This window comes from Adiantum capillus-veneris, chromosome 13, assembly GCF_014529385.1.
Source record: "Adiantum capillus-veneris isolate H3 chromosome 13, ASM1452938v2, whole genome shotgun sequence".
Taxonomy (NCBI): domain Eukaryota; kingdom Viridiplantae; phylum Streptophyta; class Polypodiopsida; order Polypodiales; family Pteridaceae; genus Adiantum; species Adiantum capillus-veneris.
This window is the reverse complement of record NC_140943.1, coordinates 19,988,723-20,009,995: the sequence shown is the minus strand read 5'-3', so window position 1 is coordinate 20,009,995 and position 21,273 is coordinate 19,988,723. Positions and strand designations below refer to the sequence as shown.

Here is a 21,273-nt window from a genome sequence, read left to right as displayed (position 1 = left end):
GATGGAGCAAGAGCACTCTTCTATTGCACAAATGAGAGAATAAGTGAATTTTAGGTTTAGTTGGCTTTTATATGAGCTCACCCCATTCACACTTGGGCGCCCATGCTTAGCCAACTAATCCCTTGAATGTCCCAGTTAGAGTGTGCCTCTCATCGACGATCACTCTTATCCTTTTCCTATTGGTCCGACAAGCCCGATACCTGACTCTACCAAATACATAATACACGTCCGTCGTCGGTGATGGGGTGTCCATGAGCCGTGATGGTTAACATCTTTTCATTTCCTAAAGTCACCTTTTCACTTATTTTCTTTTGATGTTTTTAAAGCTAGGTTCAGATTGCGCGCTCCTCCCCACTCCCTAGACCTGCACTTTTCCACCCACAAAAGGTGCACCCAAGAACCAAGGTGTGCATACTGTTCAGATTGCTGCCCACCATTCTCGTTAAGAAGTCTCTGAGAAAGGAACAAGGCACTGGTGACAGATGGGCTTCGTTAAGTGTGAACCACGTTGCAGATGGGCGCCACTTTCCATTGGCTTGTCACAGAAAAGTGCTCCAGCTTCAGGCAGTCTGAACTGAACGCGAGATTGGGGAGACCTAAATGCGTGACCAAAGATCGCCCCTCATCAATTGTTTAGCCCATGCGTGACGTGGCCTTGTGTAATTCTAAATTTTCTTGCTCTTTTTTCTTCGCCTTCTCATGAATATACAGTAAATTATATCTCTTAACCTTCTTGCCCTTCAGCAACAGAGTGCAGAGGAAGGGGAGCCTACGATCATGGGGTGAGTATGTAGCAGAAATTTCTTGTCCATCGCTCATTGCAAGCCCACAGGGGGACATAGGCACAATATATGATGTCGTCCTACAATGGGTCCTTTTGTGCCATGTTTCTGAGTTCAGAATTTGTGCTACAAACGTTTGCACCAAGACATTTTATTGAGAAGCATCGTTCTACGGAACTAGCTATGGCAGGTTGATTTGATGCATAGTCTATGCCACAAATAGACATCAAAACCGGCAGAAGCTAACGTCGCCAGTGCAAAAGAGTATAAGAATGGCACAACTTTTGGCGTGTGAAACTAAACTGTATACTAAGCTTACTATTGGTCAGACGCGTCTTGTCTACTGTGTTGATGTAATGATAACGTGGTGTTTATGAGGAGGCCTATTAACCACATTAGGTGGGTGAAAATCTCAGCAGCAGGTTGTTAGTGAGTTTGCCACTGAGCAGCATTCTAACATGCAATCCCTGACATTTGGTTTGCACTATGATTTCATCATCATTAGGGGGGGGGGGGGGGGCGGCGTGCATGCGACTGCGTGTGTGTTTATATTCCAACAGTTTAAGCTGCAGGCAGTTTCTGAAATCAAAAAACTTACTGGCACTTTTGATAAGGTGAAGTTACTCTGCTGACTGAGCTATCAGAAAGCAGGACATTGATAACACTGTAGGAGAGTTAGGGTAATTGGTTAAATAAGAATGTTAAGGTATTCAAGACATGAAAATGGCCTCATTCTGATTATTCGTGGACTGTAGGCGGCATCCTGAGGTGAAGTGGGCTCAAAGGTCTGATAAAGTTCTCATAACCATAGATTTACCTGACGCAAAGGACCCAAAAGTCAAGATTGAACCAGAGGGAAAATTTTGTTTTTCTGCTACCGGTTACGAGCTTGATTTAGACCTTTTTGAAAAGATAAATATTGAGGTACACATACCCCTTGGCCTTCACAATCTATCTGCTGCAATTGATTTACACTTGTCATGCTACATGCAGAACTTAGCTCCTGAGAGAGAGAGAGAGAGAGAGAGAGAGAGAGAGAGAGAGAGATGAGATGAAATGTTATATTAACGCCTTCCAAAGGCCAAAATGACCTATGAGACGAATTCGCTTAGGCATCTCCTACGCGAGCAGATGACAGAAGGGACCTCCTTCGCCAAGAAGATTTCATAACGAAGCAGGCATAGCCGTTTTCGGCTCAGGTATGACAAATTTCAGCCAATAGGCTCACAAATACATGCATTTTATGCATTAGAATGGTCTTCGAGACGGAGAACAGTGTAAGCTGTTCCGGTTCATGTGCTTGTAATAGCTCATAATTAATAGAAAATCTCCTTCAAGGGGAGGGACCAACCCATTTTTTGGTCCCTAGTGTTGTGTTCTTTTTCCACATTGTTTTCTCAGTATTATTTGTGCAGAATCCTACATGGAATAGTTAAATTAACTCTATAGTATTTACGTGCACGCTTCTGTTTCCGTGACAATGGTATTAGAGCACAATCCTCTCTATTCCTTTTCTACAAGGAGAGACGATTCTTAACATACCCATCATGACAGTACAACCAGAAGAGCTTGAGCGCCCAGTGCTGTGTTCCTTTTGGTCCCTAGTGCTGTGCTCTTTTTCCGCATTGTTTTCTCACTATTATTTTGTGCAGATCCTACGTGGAATAGTTACATTAACTCTAAAGTATTTAAGTGCACGCTTCTATTTTTGTGACAGTGGTATTAGACGATTCTTAATATACCCGTCATGGCAGTACAACTAGAAGAGCTTGAGCGCTTCATGAAGCAAATCCATGCATCAACCACCTCTTCTAATTCCTTCTCTAAATATTGCTTGTGGGCAGAAGTGTCACGTGACACATCCCAACCCTATGTGTTCGTGGACAAGCTACACCACAACAGGGTTTAGTCAGTCCAGTCAAGTCTAGATTAGCGGTGATCTGGCATTTTTGTGAGTCTATTCATAGACCGTGCATGCCCAGCCACTTAGCATAGATACATATCCTCCGGTTGCACGCAACATGATCATCGGAATTCCCATCAGAACCCATTCGCATCAGTTAGGGGAATTTTCCAGTGCATTTAGCCTATTTTCCTATTTATTGATATTTTCACTTATTATTTTTAAGTGACTTTCCAACAAAAGTAGGTAGGGCAATTTTGCTAAGTTAATATATAAGCAAACCCAAGTTAGCACTTTCTGGCAGAAGAGGCAGCAGGAGCACCTTGCTCAACAGGCAACTTCTCAGCAAGACAAACCCCCGCTACTACTCTGGCGTTTTCTCCACAGAAGACCTAGCTTTTTTGCATTAGATAGCCTTGGCGATTTGTGCACAGCAGATCAGCCCCGGCGTCATCACGACACAGCAGATCAGCCTAGCGTTTTTGCATTTGCAGAACCCCGGTGACAGAAGGACCAATTTCAGCCCCTGGCGTTTTTGGATTTCAGCAGCAAATTAAGACCAGCATCAGTCACCTAAAGTGTAGCAGATTCAGCCCGTAAGGACCATCAGTTTTCAGCCCTAAGAAACCTCATTTTTCAGCCAAGAAAACGCAGCCAAAACAGTCATTTTCAGCCATCGAAACAGTCCCGAAATTCAGCGATTAGAAGATCTCAGATTTCAGCCATCGTCGTCGTCATCGTCGTCGTCATCGGCATAGACCAAGTTGCATAGTCCATTGCATACGCATTGTACACCTTTGTGCAATCAAAGTAGACCACTCTCGCCGACGAGAGTGGGGTCTTCAGAGGAGGGTTTTACAACCTCTTGGGTGTCGTATCTCTTCTCTCTCCTTCTCTCAGTCTCATTCACTTGCACGCACAATCCACTCACTTCGTTCGTGACCACAACACTCTACAAGACGGAAAGCTCTCTCTTTCCCTAAAGAACTAAAAGGAACCTTGAGCAATAAAGATCACTAATCTTGAGAAAATACAACATTCATTCCGCTACACCTAACATTGGTATCAGAGCTTTGAAAGTGTTCTGCATTACTCAAGGAAAGAACCACAAGAACCACAAGAATTTTTTTGCTTGTTGAGGTCGCACGAACCCAAGTTCGCTTGGGCGTGTCGATTCCTAATCGTGTTTTGTTGAAGAGTGACAGGAATCCCAAGAAAGAAGGGCTTGTCCAGCCTCCCCTTGTGTCTCTTTTCACTCATTGAGAGCGGACCGTGCACTTAGCAGCCGGCCAATCGACGTGAGGTGGGAAAAAGCAACCTTGGTGTGAGCGCAAGGCCGCTAAGGGGTGCGCCCGCAGAAAAGGGTAGAACTCGGGTGAAGAGAAGATCCTTCTCCAACGCGATTTGCAAGCGAAAGAAAACCCCAAGAACCCAAGACCCTCAAGACTCAAGAACCTCAAGAACCCAAGATGCTCAGGAATCAAGGACCTCAAGAACCCAAGTTCCTTGTGAACTTAAGAACCCAAGACCCCCAAGAACCCGCAAGAACCCACGATTGCAGAATGGTCATCACTCGAAGCGGAATGGATACTTCACTTGGAGGTGATGAGCATGAGAGAGGCGAAGAAGAATTTTCCCCACCAGGAGGTTTTTCCGACCCTTCCCCATCTACGTCAAAGATTGCACTAACTCCTATGGAGGCTTTGAACCAGATGTTTATGGAAAGGAAGTTAGAACGCGAAGCAAGAAATGCAGAAAGAATGACAGAATTCGATCGTGAATGCAAAGAAAGAAAGGCAGAAATGGAACGCAGACACGCAGAAAGAAAAGCAGAAATGGATCGCAGGCACCCAAAAGACAAAGCAGAAAGAGAAGCAATACTAGAACAAAGCGACCAACAAAACAAAGAGTTTTGGCGACTCTATTCTCAAGTACAGGCGTACTTTGCGCAGAATCACGGAAAAGAGATTGTCTCAAGTCTCTTCTTCTCCAAAGCATGACACACAGGATTTGCATGATTGTGTGAAGCATGATGATGATTTGATTGACAATGACTTGCATGATGATTTGAAGCACAATGATAAGCATGATGATTTGGATGACAATGACAAGCATGGTGCTTTGCATGATCAAGATGTGATTTCTCACAAGCATGATGATTTGCATGATCAAGATGTGATTTCTCACAAGCATGATGAATTGCATGAAGATGATGTGATTGTTCACAAGGATGATGTGTTAGCGGATGCTTTTTCTAGCGAAGCTAACCTCGTTGTAGATTCGATAGATCCCGAAGCAGCGATCTTGGCTCTCGAGCCTTGGTCCAAAGAGCCATCACAGGAAGTATTATGTGTTCGCATGATTGATACGCACTCATTGTTCGAGTGTTTCATTCGTGAAGGTTTCCTGTATTTTAGTCAGCATCGTTATGTGATCCCTTTTCCTAGGCATGACATATTGTATGTTGAGCACGTTTCTCTCATGAATGAGCGCGAATGTATACGGATTGTTTATGAAAAGTTGAAAAGTTTGTATGTCAGGAAGTCACATTCCATGTCTCTTCCTTGGCATGACACAATTTCTGAACGAGCACATGATAGTATGAGCACCAAGCATGGGCATTTCCATTGTGATTTGTCACAGTTGATTGATTTCGATCAAACAGAAAAGATTCGATCGCATTGTTTGCATGTGTTTGATGAACGGGTTGTCACTCCGTTTCTATGTTCATCTACATTGCATACACAGTCTTTAGAGAAGACAAGATTTTTTTCCTTCACTTTACATGGAATGGGTATGTTCATGGTTTTGTGTTGGAGATGGTTTGAGGAATTTTCAGCCATGGAGATTCTTGAAGATGGAAGAAGCAGTACTCTAGACGAAGTTGAAGCATCAAAGGAGATTCAGAAGACTTTGTGTCGCTTTTGGCGCGGCCCAAAGAAGCAAGCGTTGCAGACCTTTATGAAGTTCAAGTACCGCACGACCCACACATTAGAGTGGGCCGGCGAAGAGTCCCTTCCAGGATTCCGGATGCTGTTGGCGATCTCCCTCGACGCCATACAGTTCGGTACCAATACCTCACTTTGAAAAGGAGGGTATGTCACGTGACACATCCCAACCCTATGTGTCCGTGGACAAGCTACACCACAGCAGGGTTTAGTCAATCCAGTCAAGTCTAAATTAGCGGTGATCTGATACTTTTGTGATCATTGGAATTCCCATCAGAATCCATTCGCATCAGTTAGGGGAATTTTCCAATGCATTTAGCCTATTTTCCTATTTATTGGTATTTTCACTTATTATTTTTTAGTGACTTTCCAACAAAAGTAGGTAGGGCAATTTTGCTAAGTTAATATATAAGCAAACCCAAGTTAGCACTTTCTGGCAGAAGAGGCAGCAGGAGCACCTTGCTCAACAGGCAACTTCTCAGCAAGACCAACCCCCGCGACTACTCTGGCGTTTTCTCCACAGAAGACCTAGTGTTTTTGCATCAGATCAGCCTTGGCGATTTGTGCACAGCAGATCAGCCCTGGCGTCATCACGACACAGCAGATCAGCCTAGCGTTTTTGCATTTGTAGAACCCCGGCGACAGAAGGACCAATTTCAGCCCCTGGCGTTTTTGGATTTCAGCAGCAAATTAAGACCGGCATCATTCACCTAAAGTGTAGCAGATTCAGCCCGTAAAGACCAATAGTTTTCAACCCTAAGAAACCTCATTTTTCAGCCAAGAAAACGCAGCCAAAACAGTCATTTTCAGCCACCGAAACAGTCCCGAAATTCAGTGATTAGAAGATCTCAGATTTCAGCCATCGTCCTCGTCGTCGTCGTCATCGGCATAGACCAAGTTGCATAGTCCATTGCATACGCATTGTACACCTTTGTGCAATCAAAGTAGACCACTCTCGCCGACGAGAGTGGGGCCTTCGGAGGAGGGTTTTACAACCTCTCGGGTGTCGTATCTCTTCTCTCTCCTTCTCTCAGTCTCATTCACTTGCACGCACAATCCACTCACTTTGTTCGTTACCACAACACTCTACAAGACTGAAAGCTCTCTCTTTCCCTAAAGAACTAAAAGGAACCTTGAGCAATAAAGATCACTAATCTTGAGAAAATACAACATTCATTCCGCTGCACCTAACAAGAAGGTTTCTTGAGAGCGGGTTTCGGGGGTGGTGTTGTGGTTTTCGGCCACTGCTCGTGCACTTCCTGAAAAGGAGTCTCGCTCATATATTTTGCCAATTTCGGGTCCTTCGCAAAACTGAGCATCATCTTTGTTGCATCGCCGATCAATTGACGATGCTTCATCTCTCGTTGCTCCGCCTGAGTAGGCCGAGGCGGGCCATACTCTGTCGGAATCTTCGTTGCGATCCCTGCCCGCATCTCCGGATGCAGAGGGAGTCGACTGATCCTTGCATGAAGCCATAGGTGCCGCGGAAAAAAAATTGGGATCGGATTTCCCGTAGAAGAGAAATCGGCCGTGCTCTGAGACCATTGTAACAGACTTGGCCACTCCAAATCAAGAATCAATCACGACAACACCAAATAACCACTTCAAAACTGTTCACAGTTCACAATAGATTTGCACTGGCCCGGTGGAATTCCGTGCCTAGAGATATTGGCCCCAAAGACTGGCGCCCCTTTCGGTATTTCTTTATGTATTAATCAGTGTTCAAAGTACAAGAGTGGTTCGGGTCTCACTCTCAGACTCTGCGTCCAAATGCTCTGCAGAGTGGGAGCACAAACCACTTATTCATTGTTTACAAGGGATGCCAAAAGCAGAGCCCCAAAAGCTTAAAAATAAAGCAAAAACTCTTTTCTCTCACAAGCTCTCTTGGGCTTTCCGAAAAGTAGCAATGGAGTTCTCTCTCCTTGCAATTTGCGTAGAGAAAAAGCATTAGCCAAAAATCTCTCTCAAATTGCGTCGCTAAAACATTCTGCCGCAGAAAAGCATCTCCGTAAATTTCTGGATTCTGCTACGTTAGCATGCTTGCGCTTTTTCGGGATTCTATCGTGCTGCCCTTTTGGGGTTAGGGTTAGGGTTAGGGTCAGGGTTTCTGGCAAATTTTAGGGTTTGTAGGTTTTAGGGTTAGGGTTTCCAGATTTAGGGTTTTCAGTAGCAGTCAAGGTTAGGGTTTCTCTCGGGTAGCCACGTCATCACTTTGTGACACTTCCAACACAAAAACATGAACATACCGATTCCATGTAAAGTGATTGGAAAAAATCTTGTCTTCCTCAAAGACTGTGCATGCAATGTAGATGAACAGAGATACGCAGTGCCAACCTGTTCACCACACACACGCAAACAATGAGATCGAATCTTGTGTTTCTGATCTAAATCAATCCACTGTGGCAAAACACAATGGAAATGACCATGCTTGGTGCTCATACTTTCTTGTGCTCTTGCTACAACTGTGTCGTGCCAAGGAAGAGACATGGTATGTGAATTCCTTGAATGCATACTTTTCAGCTTTTCATGAGAAATCCGCATACATCCGTACTCATTCATGAGTAAATCGTGCTCAACGTACAATATGGCATGCCTTTGGAAAGGGATTACATAAAGACGCTGACTAAAATATAGGAAACGATCACGAATGAAACACTCGAACAATGCGTGCTGACAAATCATTCGAACACATAGTACTTTTTGTAATGGTTCTTTGGACCTAGGCTCGAGGGCCAAGATCGGTTCTTCCTGAGGGGGTTCTTTAGACCTTGACTCGAGAGCCAAGATCGGTTCTTCGTGATTGATCGAATCTGCAATGAGGTTAGCTTCACTAGAAACAGTGACAACTAAACCATCATCCTTGTGAACAATCATGCTTGTGAGAAATCACATCTTGATCATCCTTGCAAATCATCATGCTTGTGAGAAATCACATCTTGATCATCATGCAAATCATCATGCTTGTCCTTATCATCCAAATCATCATGCTCATCATTATCATGCAATTCATCATGCTTATCATCATGCAAATCCTGTAATTCCTGTGTGTCTTGCTTGGGAGAAGAAGAGACTGAGAGAGTCTCCTTTTCCCAAATCTCTTGCATCTCTGTCTGCACTTGAGAAAAGAGTCGCAACAAGGCGGCTTTCCTTTCGTTGTGCTCACGCTCTATGGCTGTGATTCTTTCTTCGTTTTCACGGGCTATGGCTGTCATTCTGTCTTCGTGTTCGCGGGCTATTTTTGCAATTCTTTCTTGGTGTTCGCGCTCTATTTCGGCTCTTCTTTCTTTGTGTTTGCGATCCATTTCTGCTTTTCTTTCTGCTCTGCTTTCTTCGCGTTCTAACTTCCTGTCCATAAACAACTGCTTCAACTCCTCCATAGGAGTTAGTGCAATCCTTGCCATAGATGGGGAAGGGGGAGGGTCAGCGAAACCTCCTGGTGGGGAAAATTCTTCTTCGCTAACTCCATGCTCATCACCTTCATGCAAAGTATCCATACCACTTTGGGTGATGACCATCCATTGAAGTCTTGGGTTGTTAAGTTCACGAGGAACTTGGGTTCTTGCGGGTCTTGGGTTCTTAGGGGTCTTGAGTTCTTGAGGTTCTTGAGGGTCTTCTTTCGCTTGCAATCTATGTTAGAGAAGGATCTTCTCTTCACCCGAGTTCTACTCTTTTCTGCGGGCGCACCCCTTGGCGGCCTTGCGCTCACACCAAGGTTGCTTTTTCCCACCTCACGTCGATTGGCCGGCCGCTAAGTGCACGGTCCGCTCTCAATGAGTGAAAAGAGGCACAAGGGGAGGTTGGACAAGCCCTTCTTTCTTGGGTTTCCTGTTACTCTTCAAAAACACGATTAGGAATCGACACGCCCAAGTGGTCTTGGGTTATGTGTGACCGCAACAAGCAAAAATAATTCTTGTGGTTCTTCTCTTGAGTGATACAGAACACTGTCAAAGCTTTGATACCAATGTAAGGTGCAGCGGAAGTGAATTTTGAACTTTGCTCAAGATAAGTGCTGCGAACTGTGTTCAAGGGTTCCTTTTACTTACGGAAGGGAGAGCCTTCCGTTCCTTTAGTGAGAGAGTGCAATGGACGCAAACAAAGTGGATGAACACTGTGAATGAAGGTGTTGTGACTGAGAGATAGAGAGAGAAGAATACGACACCAAAAATGTTGTCAAATCCTCCTCCGAAGGTCCCACTCTCTATGGCGAGAGTTGTCTACTTATGATTGCACAAATCTCTACAATGCTTGGACTTGATGACGATGTCGACGACGATGAAGACGACGACGAGACGGGCTGAAATCTGAAAACGCTAAGGGCTGAAATCTGCAAATCTTTATTTGTTGAATTCTGACTCTATGTCAGTGACGATGTCGATGGCGTCGATGTGACGACGACGCGCTGAAAATGCAGGTGCTGAAATCTGTGTTTTCCGGGCTGAAACTGTAAACTTTGATGGATCCCACCGTGCGGCGAGGAACTGCTGCGGGAAGGTGAGATCTGCGAGGTTCGGGACTTCTTCTGCGCTCTCTGACTACTGAAAACTGAAAACGCTGAGTCTAGGGCTGATTCCGTCGTGAATATCTGCAAAAACACTGAGGTTGATCTGCAAACCAAAAACGCTAGGGCTGAAAATGGGTCCTGTTGCAAACACGCTGCGGATCTGCCGGTGCAAACCACTAACGCTAGTGTTGATCTGTCCTTTGCTGTCGCTAGGCTGATGTAGATGCAAAAACACTAGCTAATCCGGGTTCTTGATCCAAAAACGCTAGCCCATCTACAGTGATGCAAAAACGCTAGAGAATCTTGGGGTCCTGCTGAGAAGTTGCTTGTTGAGCAAGTGCTCCTGCTGCCTCTTCTGCCAGAAAGTGCTAGCGCTAGGTTTCTATATATACAAACTTCGCAAAATTGCCCTACCTAGTTTCCAACAAAAGTCACTTAAAAATAATAAGTAAAAAAGGTCAAAATAGGGAAAATAGGTTTAATGCACTGGAAAATGCTCTTGATGGATTCTGATGGTAATGTTGATGATCATGTTGTGTGCAATCGGAGGATATGCATCTAATCTAAGTGTCTGGACATGCACGGTCTGCGAACAGACTCACAAAAGTGCCATATCACTTTCTATTCTAGACTGACTTGACTGAACTGAACCCTGGTCATGCTGTAGCTTGTCCACGGACACATAGGGTTGGATGTGTCACGTGACATCCGCGTCGACAGTCGACAGAAACCTAGGACCATCTCCAGCCAAAAAAGCTAAACTGGCTATTGGATTAGTACCTGACATCTATGGCATACGCCTTGAAAGTACAAATGAATTGTGTCGAGCATATGCCAAAGTCAATGGCTTCAGAGCCCTTATTTTCTTTGACCCCGGAGCTACAGAGAACTTCATCCATCCAGAATTCTTAAAGCAGATGCACTTTGATTATGATGCAGAGGGTGGAGAAATTGAAGCTGAGCTAGCCATGGGGCAAACTCAGAAAGTGGTACCGCTCATTGGTGCTCTTCCAGTGACTATTCAAGATTATCATGGAAAGCCGATTTCCACATCATGAAGTTGGGCAATTGTGACTTTCTATTAGGCATGCCTTGGCATGACAAGAATGATGCGACTCTCCAGGTTCGGAACCGAACCATCACCGTGATGCAGAAGGGCAAGCCAATCGTCCTCAAAGTTCGGTTGTCCGAACAAAACCCTGAATGAACTCTCTAGTTGTTTTACAGTTAGATACTTTTGAACTTTGTTTGAGAAAGTATTGTTTGAAACTTTGTTTGAAATGGATGGTATCTGTTTTAAACCTGTCTTGGTGCCGATTTGAAATGTTTGACTCTGGTTTTAATACTGGTTTTAAAATCCCGGGTGGAGGGTGAGAAATGATGTTTGAGAATGCTTGTTCATACTCATGGCCCGGACCCTTGTGGTTATTTGTGGGGGGAGTATTGAATGATTGAAAAGTGTTGTTACTCATGGCCCGGACGAGCATGGTTATTTACGGGGAGAGTATTAAGAAGTCTGAGTAGTGGCTACTCTCAGCACCTCCAAACGACTCAGGTTGCGGTTTGGGGGAGTTTGGTAGTAAAAGGCCTCTATATCTCATAGCCCGGATCTTTTAGGTTATTTGAATTTTGCGGGAGGAGTGATGAGGGAGTCACTGAATAGCTCATGGCTCGGACCTTGTTAGGTTATGCGGGAGAAGTGCTGTAAGGGTTCTAGGTACTAATCCTCAATTAAGTAAAACTCATGATTAAGACTTAAGAAACTTGAACTGTACTCGAGACAAGACTTAAAAGACTCTGTGTTTGATTGATTGAAATGTGTGATACAAGGGCTCCTTATATAGGAGACGAAGAGACATAAATGAAAAGACACGTCTCTTGGTGAAGAGACACGACTTTAGACGTAAAGACACATCCTTTCGGCGAAGAGCTGTAGCCATTGGGCGAAGAGTCGCACCCGTAGAGCGAAGGGGTGTGACCAGTCGTCGAAGGAGTGTGGCTTTTGGCGAAGAGACACGTCCTTTGGGTGAAGGGGTGTGACCATCCAAGCGCAGGGGTCCTCCTTGGCATGGCACTTCGTGTATTTGCAACTAGGAGTAGATGTATTGTTGTTAACATAGTCACAATCCTGACATTCTGTCACAAACGGGAGCGCATAACAATATAAAATACATTCGGATAAATAGGATTTATCACTTATTACTGAAGCCAGAGGATATAGAGAGAAATAAATAGAGAGAGAGATAGAGAGTGAGAAGATCGACACAATACTGGGGACCAGAAGATGGGCTGGTCCCCCCCTGTAATAGTATCTTTATTACTGAGGAGAAGTCTACACAAGCACTTGAACTGAACGTATTACCACGTTCGTTCTAGAATAAGACTTGATGGTTCCCGGAAGCCTCAGCTTCCGATTCCTAGGGCAAAACCCTATTCCAAGGAACTTCCGTTCCTTATTCCAATTCCTCGAGAATCAAGGTTCTCGCCTCTGGATCTCACCTTCCAGACTCAGGGCATGACATCCCTGCAACTCTCTTTTAGAACTCTATTTCCAGAGTCCTCTTCCCGCAGAACAACTCTGCTTTCCCGGACACGAAGTCCTTACTTGGAATCCCAACTTCCGGATCGCAACTTGAGAGACTACCTCTCTCCGATCCGTGGATCTACTTCCCAAACTCGGGTACGAAACCCCTGGGCTGATCTGGCTCTAGTTCCTCAGAGCGCTTTTCTCCTGCAAAGGCTCATGCCTTCCTCTGCTCCTACTCCCTCACGAAGAGGAAGTACACCTGCAATCAAATACTCAAAGATCAGAACATGAAAATCGTTACCTTCAAAGTCTCGACGCTCGAAACGCAACTCGATTCTCGAAAAGCAATTCCTTGGAAGAGATCTCTCCATAGAAAATCCTCTCTTCCAATCCTACACACAAAAGAGGTGTGTTCTCGGGTTCCTTCTCGTAAATCAGCCCCGTCTACGACGTTTATGGGCTGAAAACAGAGAAAAACAGCAACTTGTCGCGATGGAAACACGCTTCGTAGGCACTTCTTCGCGAGGGAACTCGCGCACTGGGTCTTGGCGACATCTGGTACACTTGGGGCAGCCATGGGCATCACCGGCAACGTCTTCTTTACGGCTGAAATCTACAGCAGTATCTCCTCCTTGCAAAGATTGGTCCTCCTCTCTGAGTAAGGGCATGTGATGCTTTTATAGCTCCTAGCCACGGGCACGAATAGCTGCTCGCGTAGAGATCGCGGTCGTTTTTTTCTTTTTTTTTCAAAAAATTGTTTTTTCGTTTTTTTTCTTTCACTGCTCTGCCAGAAAAAGAGAGAGAGAAAACGCTGGCTGATCTGTTGCCTTATTTATCAGATGGTTGCCCACTTATTAAGTGGGCGGTCGGTCACCTTTAAAAATGGTATGAATCTGTCCAAAAACTCAATAAAGCCTTATAAGTTAAACACAATGCTTTCACAGCACTTCCCAGGCGTCCCTGGATGCAATCACATGCACAGTTGCAATGCAGACATAGACTTCCTCGCGAGAAAGCATCTGCTTTCCCGAAAGGCAATCCCGCTTTCTCAAAAAGAATCTGTTTTTCCTCAAAGTTTCCTCTGAACCCATCTTCATTCAAGTGCTTGCTTTTTCCTTATGCACAATTCTAACACAGTTCGGAATTTCCTCCCGATTATGGATATTCCCTTTCCGATACACCCGTCACCCACCTTGTGACACATCAGGAATACCCATCACCTAGTCCTTTCCTACCGAACTTATGGTACAATCTCCTTCACGATGCTCTATGTCACCCATCCTATGACGCATCAGAGATGTCCGTTCCCGGATGGTCGGATACTTCTTTCCGATGCTCCCTGTCACCCATCCGATGTGACGCATTAGAAGTACCCGTTCCTGGTGGCCTTACAGATATTCCCGTTCTCAGTGTTCCCGTCATTACTTTAAATGACGCACTAGGAATACTCTGTACTCGGATGTCTCCACTGAGAAAAGCCCTCTCACTTAAAATTCCAATAATTCATTTAGAATTATTTGTCCTTGGTGTTCCAAGCGAGAAAACCCTCTCACTTATAAATCCAATAATTCATTTAGAATTATTTTTTTGTAAGATAAAGCCAATTTAGCAACACATTCCCTCCCATTAAAAATGAGAGCCCGTGTCAAAGAAACGACTTCTGATGTTGATAGAACTCTGGAAAAGCATTGAATCTTCGAAAATCTTCAATCTTTGAGTTATCGGAAACCTTTGTCTTGAACCTTTGCTTCTTGCGAAACCTTTTTGCTCTGCTAAGTCCCATGTCATTGCATTGTTCAAAGACTTTTTAGAGGAATCTAGCTTAATCAGGTTGACTGCAACAAGAGGTTGATCTTCAAAATTCTTCGTGTGATGTAAGACTTCTAGTTCAAAATCTTCCAATAACTGTGAAATATTTGGCAAAGAGGAAATCTTCTCAAGACATTCTTCAGATGGGATAACTTCAACTTTAGTAATCTCTGGAGAGGATTTTGGCTTGAGATTGTAATCATCTTCCAATAATGAATCCCAAAATTCTTCAGAATCATCTTCTGAAACTGTAACTTCATGACTTGTAATTGGCATATCATCATCCAATAAAGAATCAAAGAAAGCATAGTCGTCTTCAGACTTGGAATCTGCAACTATATCTTTATCTTTGTCTTCATCAATTGATTCCGGAGAAGTTAATGAATTCAAAAGTTCATCAATAATAATATCTACATCTGCATCGGAAATTATATTCTCTTCATAATCCACTGTATCATGTCACTTGACTAGTACACGTGAGGCTTAAATCACTCTTTCCGCATGAGAAAGCTCGTGTAAAGTCAATTCATGTCCATCTTTGAACAAATTGATAGTATGTCCTCGAAAGCTAATTGTTGGGTCATATTGGAATAACCAATGTTGACCAAGAATCATGTCGTAATAAGATAAAGGCATGACTTCGAAATCGAATTGATCTGCATAAGTTTGAATTTCGAACTGCAATTGTTGAACTGTCTGATCACAAGTCAAAATTGATCCATCTGCTAATTCCACATCATATAAGTGAGATGTCTTCTGAGTTGGTAAGCCAAACTGTTGAACTATCTGAGTGATGATGAAATTATTCGAGCATCCGCTGTCCACCAAAATATTGTTGGAGCGACCATTGAGTGTTCCAAGAAGGCTCAAAACTTGCTTTGAGAGAGGCTCCAAAACTGAAGAATTGCAGTGAGCATGCTTCATAAGAATACTCGTATCCTCTGAGACACGAATCGTATTGACAACAGATTTTCCTTTATCCTTAGCAGAATCTGGTTGTTCAGAATTCGATGATGTTTCCGCGTTGGAATTTCTTTTCAAATTAGACGGATTTGGTCTCTTTGGACATTGATACCATCTATGGTCACCACTGTAAATTTTACATAATCCTTCCTTCTTTGAAGTCGAAGATCCATTTGACGAAGAGCCTTGCCGAGTATTGGAATGCCGATCTTAAGAAAAATCACGTCCTTTACCACGATCAAGTGGAGGAACATGTATAGAAGATCTGCTTTGAGATTGTCGATCTTGAGAATAGAACCTTGAAGTTGAATAAGGTTGCGTTGCTTGCTGTCTGAACTGAGACTGATGTTGCTGACTTTGGCTATAGTTGTCTCTGCGATCGCGCTGTGAAAAGCGAGCGCTATTTGAAGATATGTTACCAGGGAGAAAATTCCATGTAGGGCGCCAATTATCGCCAAGATGCTCCATATAGGAAATTGCAGCATCCAAGGTGGTATGGTTGTATTTGTGCACATCATCCTTCAGGTTGGGTTCGAGTCCGTCGATAAAGCTGTGAAGTTTATCAGAGGGACTAAGGGTCTCTATCTCCAGAGTTAGCCTTTGGAACTCTGTGATGTACGCGGCCAAGGAACCTGTCTGGCTCAGGCGGCGAAGAGAGGACCGGGCATGAAAATTTGCATTGGCAGGTTCGAACGCCTTACGAATAGCACGTCGGAATTTATCCCAAGAAGGTGTGTGTTTACCATCAGTAACCCGTCGTTGCCACCAAAGAAATGCTGTGTCCTTGAGCAGAGAACTAGCAAGTGCAACTTTTTTACTCTCGACCAAGTCCGCGTTCGATAAGTAAATCTCCATTTTGAACAGCCATTGGTCCAGCACGCGCTTGTCGCGGCGACTAGTGTATGGTTCCGGCAATTTAACATCAAGCTTCTTCTTCTGTGCAGCATTAAAAATTTTGTAAAGTAATTGAAGTTCGCGATTGTCTACCTCTTCAATTGGATCTGGTTCGTTTGGTTCATCCACTGAAGCTTCGGAAGAATGTGTTGGAGATGCTGCATTAGTAGTCCGAGAAACAACAGGAAGACTTCGAGAAGTGTTTTCCGTGTGCATCTCATCCAAGCGAGTGTGAAGTGATGCGAGGCTTATGGAAAGTGTGGTCATCTGCTCCTTAATAAGAGTAAGGGCATCGTCAGATTGACCACCTCCGTCCTGAGAATTCGGCATGGTTACGCCTCAAAGGGAATAACGAACACGTGCAGGAGGAGGTTCTGTGAACAGGTTCTGGGACGGGAGCACTTACGGAAGCTCCGTTATAGGGAGAGGATTCACCGGTACGGCTTCTTCGGGAACTTCGTCTATATATGAAAGATAAGGGTTGGGTACATGGAATTCATTGTCAGCCATGGGTACAGTTCTGACTGCGCGCAGGAGAGAAGCAAAGATCCAATGCTGGAGGGGCGGAGAGGTGGGGCAGCGTGAGACTTTGGCATCGCTGGGTTTGTTTGTTTTTTTTTTTTAAAATTCTTGTACGTTGTTGTTATTAACCCATAAGGTGCACAAGTGATTATTTTATGTGATTTTGGGGCAGGCCGGTCAAGTTTGGCTGGCCACTTAAAACATTAAGAGTGGAGTTTTTATATATAAATAAATTGACTTGCGTTGCTGTCTCTTTAACGTAAAAACACTCCAGCTTTTCAGCCCAGCGATTGACCCAGCCAGCGCTTCAGTTGTTTGGGGAATTTCAGCGCAAAGTAGCCAGCGCAAGCAACTTTCAGGGCCAGCGTAAAGAATTGCAGCGTTTGGGTGTGTGGAAAGGGTGCAGGGAAGGGCTACACTCTGTGCAACCCTTAGTGAAGCGGTGCCTTCTATGATGCCCTTTCGCGAAGAGGTACCCCTTTTGATGTGCAGTAGCCAACAAAGAGAATTCAGCCCCTTGCTGATGAATGGGCACACAGGCGAAGCGACACACTTGTATGCGAAAGGGTGCGAGCAAGGTGAAGAGGTACCGTCCTTTCACAGAAAGAGGTGCGCGCACAATCCCGAAGGGACACCACCCAATGAGGAGGCCAGGTACGTGGCACTCCCGCACACCCACATTTGCATCCCTGTCCTTCGTTCTATATGTATGTAATTGGAACAGGATAAATTTAAGTTACCTCATACTTGTATGCACATGCGTACCATCTTTCTTCTGCTTCCATGCAACTCTGGGAAGGGCGGGAGAGGGTAGCGGCGAGGGTGAGAGGCTCACAACCTTCAGGTCTCAGGAAAAAATTTGGTGTGATACCACTGTAAGGATTCTAGGTACTAATCCTCAATTAAGTACTTAAACTCATGATTAAGACTTAAGAAACTTGAACTGTACTCGAGACAAGACTTAGAAGACTCTGTGTTTGATTGATTGAAATGTGTGATACAAGGGCTCCTTATATAGGAGGAGAAGAGACATAAATGAAAAGACACGTCTCTTGGTGAAGAGACATGACTTTAGACGTAAAGACACATCCTTTCGGCGAAGAGCTGCAACCATTGGGCGAAGAGTCGCACCCGTAGAGCGAAGGGGTGTGACCAATCGTCGAAGGAGTGTGGCTTTTGGCGAAGAGACATGTCCTTTGGGTGAAGGGGTGTGACCATCCAAGCGCAGGGATCCTCCTTGGCATGGCACTTCGCGTATCTGCAACTAGGAGTAGATGTATTGCTGTTAACATAGTCACAATCGTGACAAGTGCTCATCGGTGGCTTTATGTTTCTGTGTCTTGTAACATGCATATGTGAGCATTTGTGTTGCATTGTGATGTGCCAACCAATGAATATTCCTAATTGGATGAGATTGCCTGGGTATGTAATTTTAGTACATGAAGACACCCGTGGAAGATCAGTACGGTCTGGGTGTGATGGTTAATTTTACTACGTTGGAATATCAAAAGTTGCGATCTGGACGAAAGGAGAAGCTAACTCCTTGATCAAAAGAGCCGAAAGGAGAAGCTAGCTCCTTAAAAAAAAGAGCAAACTGATTGTCCCTCGGAATGACCCTCGGAAAATTTTGAGCTAACTTGAGTTGTTATGTAGAGATGCTATAATCGTGGACGATTACTCTCTTTCAAGAAGGAGAGATGTCACAAACTGCTGACGTGTCAAAGCCCTAAAGAAGGGAGCCAACTTGCAGATATCGGCTGAGGGGCCTAAACCCTAAGAAGAACAAGTAACAGAAGAAGTCTAACCTTATGGGGACCCCGTATGATGGGGTCCCAAGTGACATAAAGATTAAAATAAAGCAAGACCCGCAACTGATGACGTGGCAATTTTCGAAAATTGCGCTGACATGATGATGTGGCAGGCTGTACGAATTTCCGCGTTTTGAGTTGATACTGTACGAAAATTCCGTGATTTACGTTGGCAGCTCTTTGGCATTGCTTTTGGACAAGAAGCTTTTGAGTTTGAAGGCTTTTCATGTAATACTGCTTTTCAAGCCAAGGGCCTTTAAATATGAGGTTAGGGCTCATTCTTTGGTATGCTTCCTGGAGAAGGTGCAGAATATGGAGTACCGGCTTGTATTGTGTTGATGCAATATAAAGAAATACCGAAAGGGGCGCCACGGTTTGGGGCCAATACTCTCTGGGGTGGAATTCAGCCACTCCGTGTTGTGTGTCGTCTCTCTCTTTTAGTTCAGTTGTTATTGAAGTGTTGAAAGTCTGTTCAGTCTGTTCTTTTCTATTGGCACGTGGTGCCCATCTTGTGACAAAACCCTAACCCTATAACCCGTCACATACTGCCATCTAAAATCAAAGCAATCGAGGACGATTGCAAGGTACAAGAAATTGCTTACATTTCTAACATTCATGCAACTTAAAATCTCACAATTGATCATTCAATCATGCATTCTTGTGTCATGATGACCGTGCACACATAAAAGCTAGCTGCAGACACCTTGGGTGCGTTTGAAAATTGAACTTATTGCCAATTTCTTAGCCAATGCTTATAAAAGGTCATTGTATCCTGCTTGTGTTGTCGATCACACGCCCAAGATCATAGTCTTAGCAAATGCCTATAAAAGGTCATTGGATCTTACTTGCACAGTGAGAGAGCTAAGCAGAGAAGAATTTATGCAAGTGGGACATGTCATCGAGAGGCTCTAATAAAGACTCTTTATGTGGGAATGTAGATTTTTTGTCCCCTTTTTGGCAGAAACATAGCTTGATTGTGATGTCTATAAACAGAAACTAAGAAAAGCTAGGATCAGTGTGTAATCATTTTGTTGTTATGTTGGATACTAAGTGTGGCGATCAGGAGGTACTAATGTCTCATTCTTTTATCATTTTATCCAGGAAAGCAAGACTAGCATAGGGCTAAGAAATGTTTTCTGTGCTTTGGTCAAAAGTGAGAAAGGCTGGTGGAAAAGGCTTTTGAAAGGTGAAGGGAAGTCGCCTCCTTACTTAAAGGTGGATTGGGACAAGTGGGTAGATGAGGATGAGGAAGATGTTACCAAGAACGAATGTAAGCTAAATCTTTGCATATTTGCTAGTTGTTCGTTGTTGAACACATAATCATGGGCTTCATTGAGTATTTTTTCCTAAACCTAACCTTGATACTCGTTTCTTTCAGTTGACAATTTTGATCTCGGATCCATGGGTGGTTTTCCGGTGAGTATCTTCACTATTGTGATCAGACAACTTTCGAAGAAATGCAAGGTTGTACATAGGCATGCACGATTGCATGCATTGATCAAAGAAAGTTAGCTTCTGCTGGGCATTTGTGATGTAGGCATAGGTACATTATGAAGTGCGATTAGACAAGTGCACCATTTTGTTCTATCATATGCCATCTTAGTTAGTGAAGGATTATGGCTAAAATTGTTTGGTTGTTTACTACTTTTCCAATAGGGCTTTAATCCTAGCGGTGACATGGGAGAGGATGAGCCAGACAGTGACGATGAAGGTTTGCTTAAACTGAAGTTAATTTCATGAATATAATCGTGTTATTGTTGGTTAAAGTGGACACACTTCTACATGCTGCAGATGTATCAGTACCTCCTGCAGAGAGCCAAGCAAAGAGCTGAGAAGTAAGGGAGACTTTGAAACTCATAGGAGTCCATCATTGTTGGATAGGTTGCTTGTTAAAGAGGAGTAGATAGAAAACCCCTGCCCGTTATATTGTACTATGTTGATAAGGGTAGTCATTACTGGTGATATTCATGGGAATTAGTGCACATGACTCATAGAAATCATGCATTGCATACGGATTTACTGTTTTTCTGGTGGGTATTTCAATATAATTCTGGTTCATGCCTCCGATATATAGGGTTTTACAATGCGCATTTGAAAAATTTCTCATTGGCCTCAGAAGCGCTTAGTTCCAAAGGGAATAAGCTCAACAATTGCAATGTTCAGCTATTCCAGTGAGCAGGTCAAGCAGATGGTCTCCCTTTGACATATTAAAACCCACTACTCCTGAAGTTACACATTGCAATAACGTGTGTGATTTTTAGTCCTGTGTCTTGCTGAGGCATATATGAGTTGTTTTGGTGGTAGGGTAAATGCATCCTTTTTATTTCTAGATTTATGCAGGGTCTGTTTCTATCAAGATGAGATATTCTGTACTTTGAACCACAAACTCTCTCCTTTCTTCATTAATAACCTCTGCTGTGATATCTTCTGCAAGTTTTGTTTTTTTGTTTTGTTTGTTTGTTTTTGTTTTTCTTTTCTTTTCTTGTGTCCCTTGCTTTTATAGTTTTATGAGTGCTTTATTCCCTCTTATAATTCGTGAGTTCAGACTATTCTGAACTTATGAAGGTATATATCCTCTGCAAGTTTTGGTGCACAATATTGGTCAGATGTTCATTT

The 21,273-nt window shown here is 43.8% G+C and overlaps 1 protein-coding gene across 1 annotated transcript; it reads left to right on the top strand.

The window, feature by feature from the left end:
- Window positions 1–625: 625 nt before the first annotated feature.
- LOC147443676 (co-chaperone protein p23-1-like) lies at window positions 626–20,724 on the top strand. Its single transcript, XM_086526477.1, has 6 exons — window positions 626–782; window positions 1,538–1,706; window positions 19,759–19,927; window positions 20,036–20,073; window positions 20,314–20,368; window positions 20,449–20,724. The coding sequence occupies exons 1-6, from the start codon at window positions 778–780 to the stop codon at window positions 20,487–20,489; spliced, it is 477 nt and encodes a 158-aa protein (XP_086382603.1). The 5' UTR covers window positions 626–777; the 3' UTR covers window positions 20,490–20,724.
- The last annotated feature ends 549 nt before the right edge of the window (window positions 20,725–21,273 follow it).

Excerpts from the sequence above, each read along its gene's own strand:
- LOC147443676 (XM_086526477.1), top strand. Across the intron at positions 1,707-19,758 it reads TTGAAAAGATAAATATTGAG|GAAAGCAAGACTAGCATAGG; the intron begins GTACACATACCC and ends CATTTTATCCAG. Across the intron at positions 19,928-20,035 it reads AGATGTTACCAAGAACGAAT|TTGACAATTTTGATCTCGGA; the intron begins GTAAGCTAAATC and ends CGTTTCTTTCAG.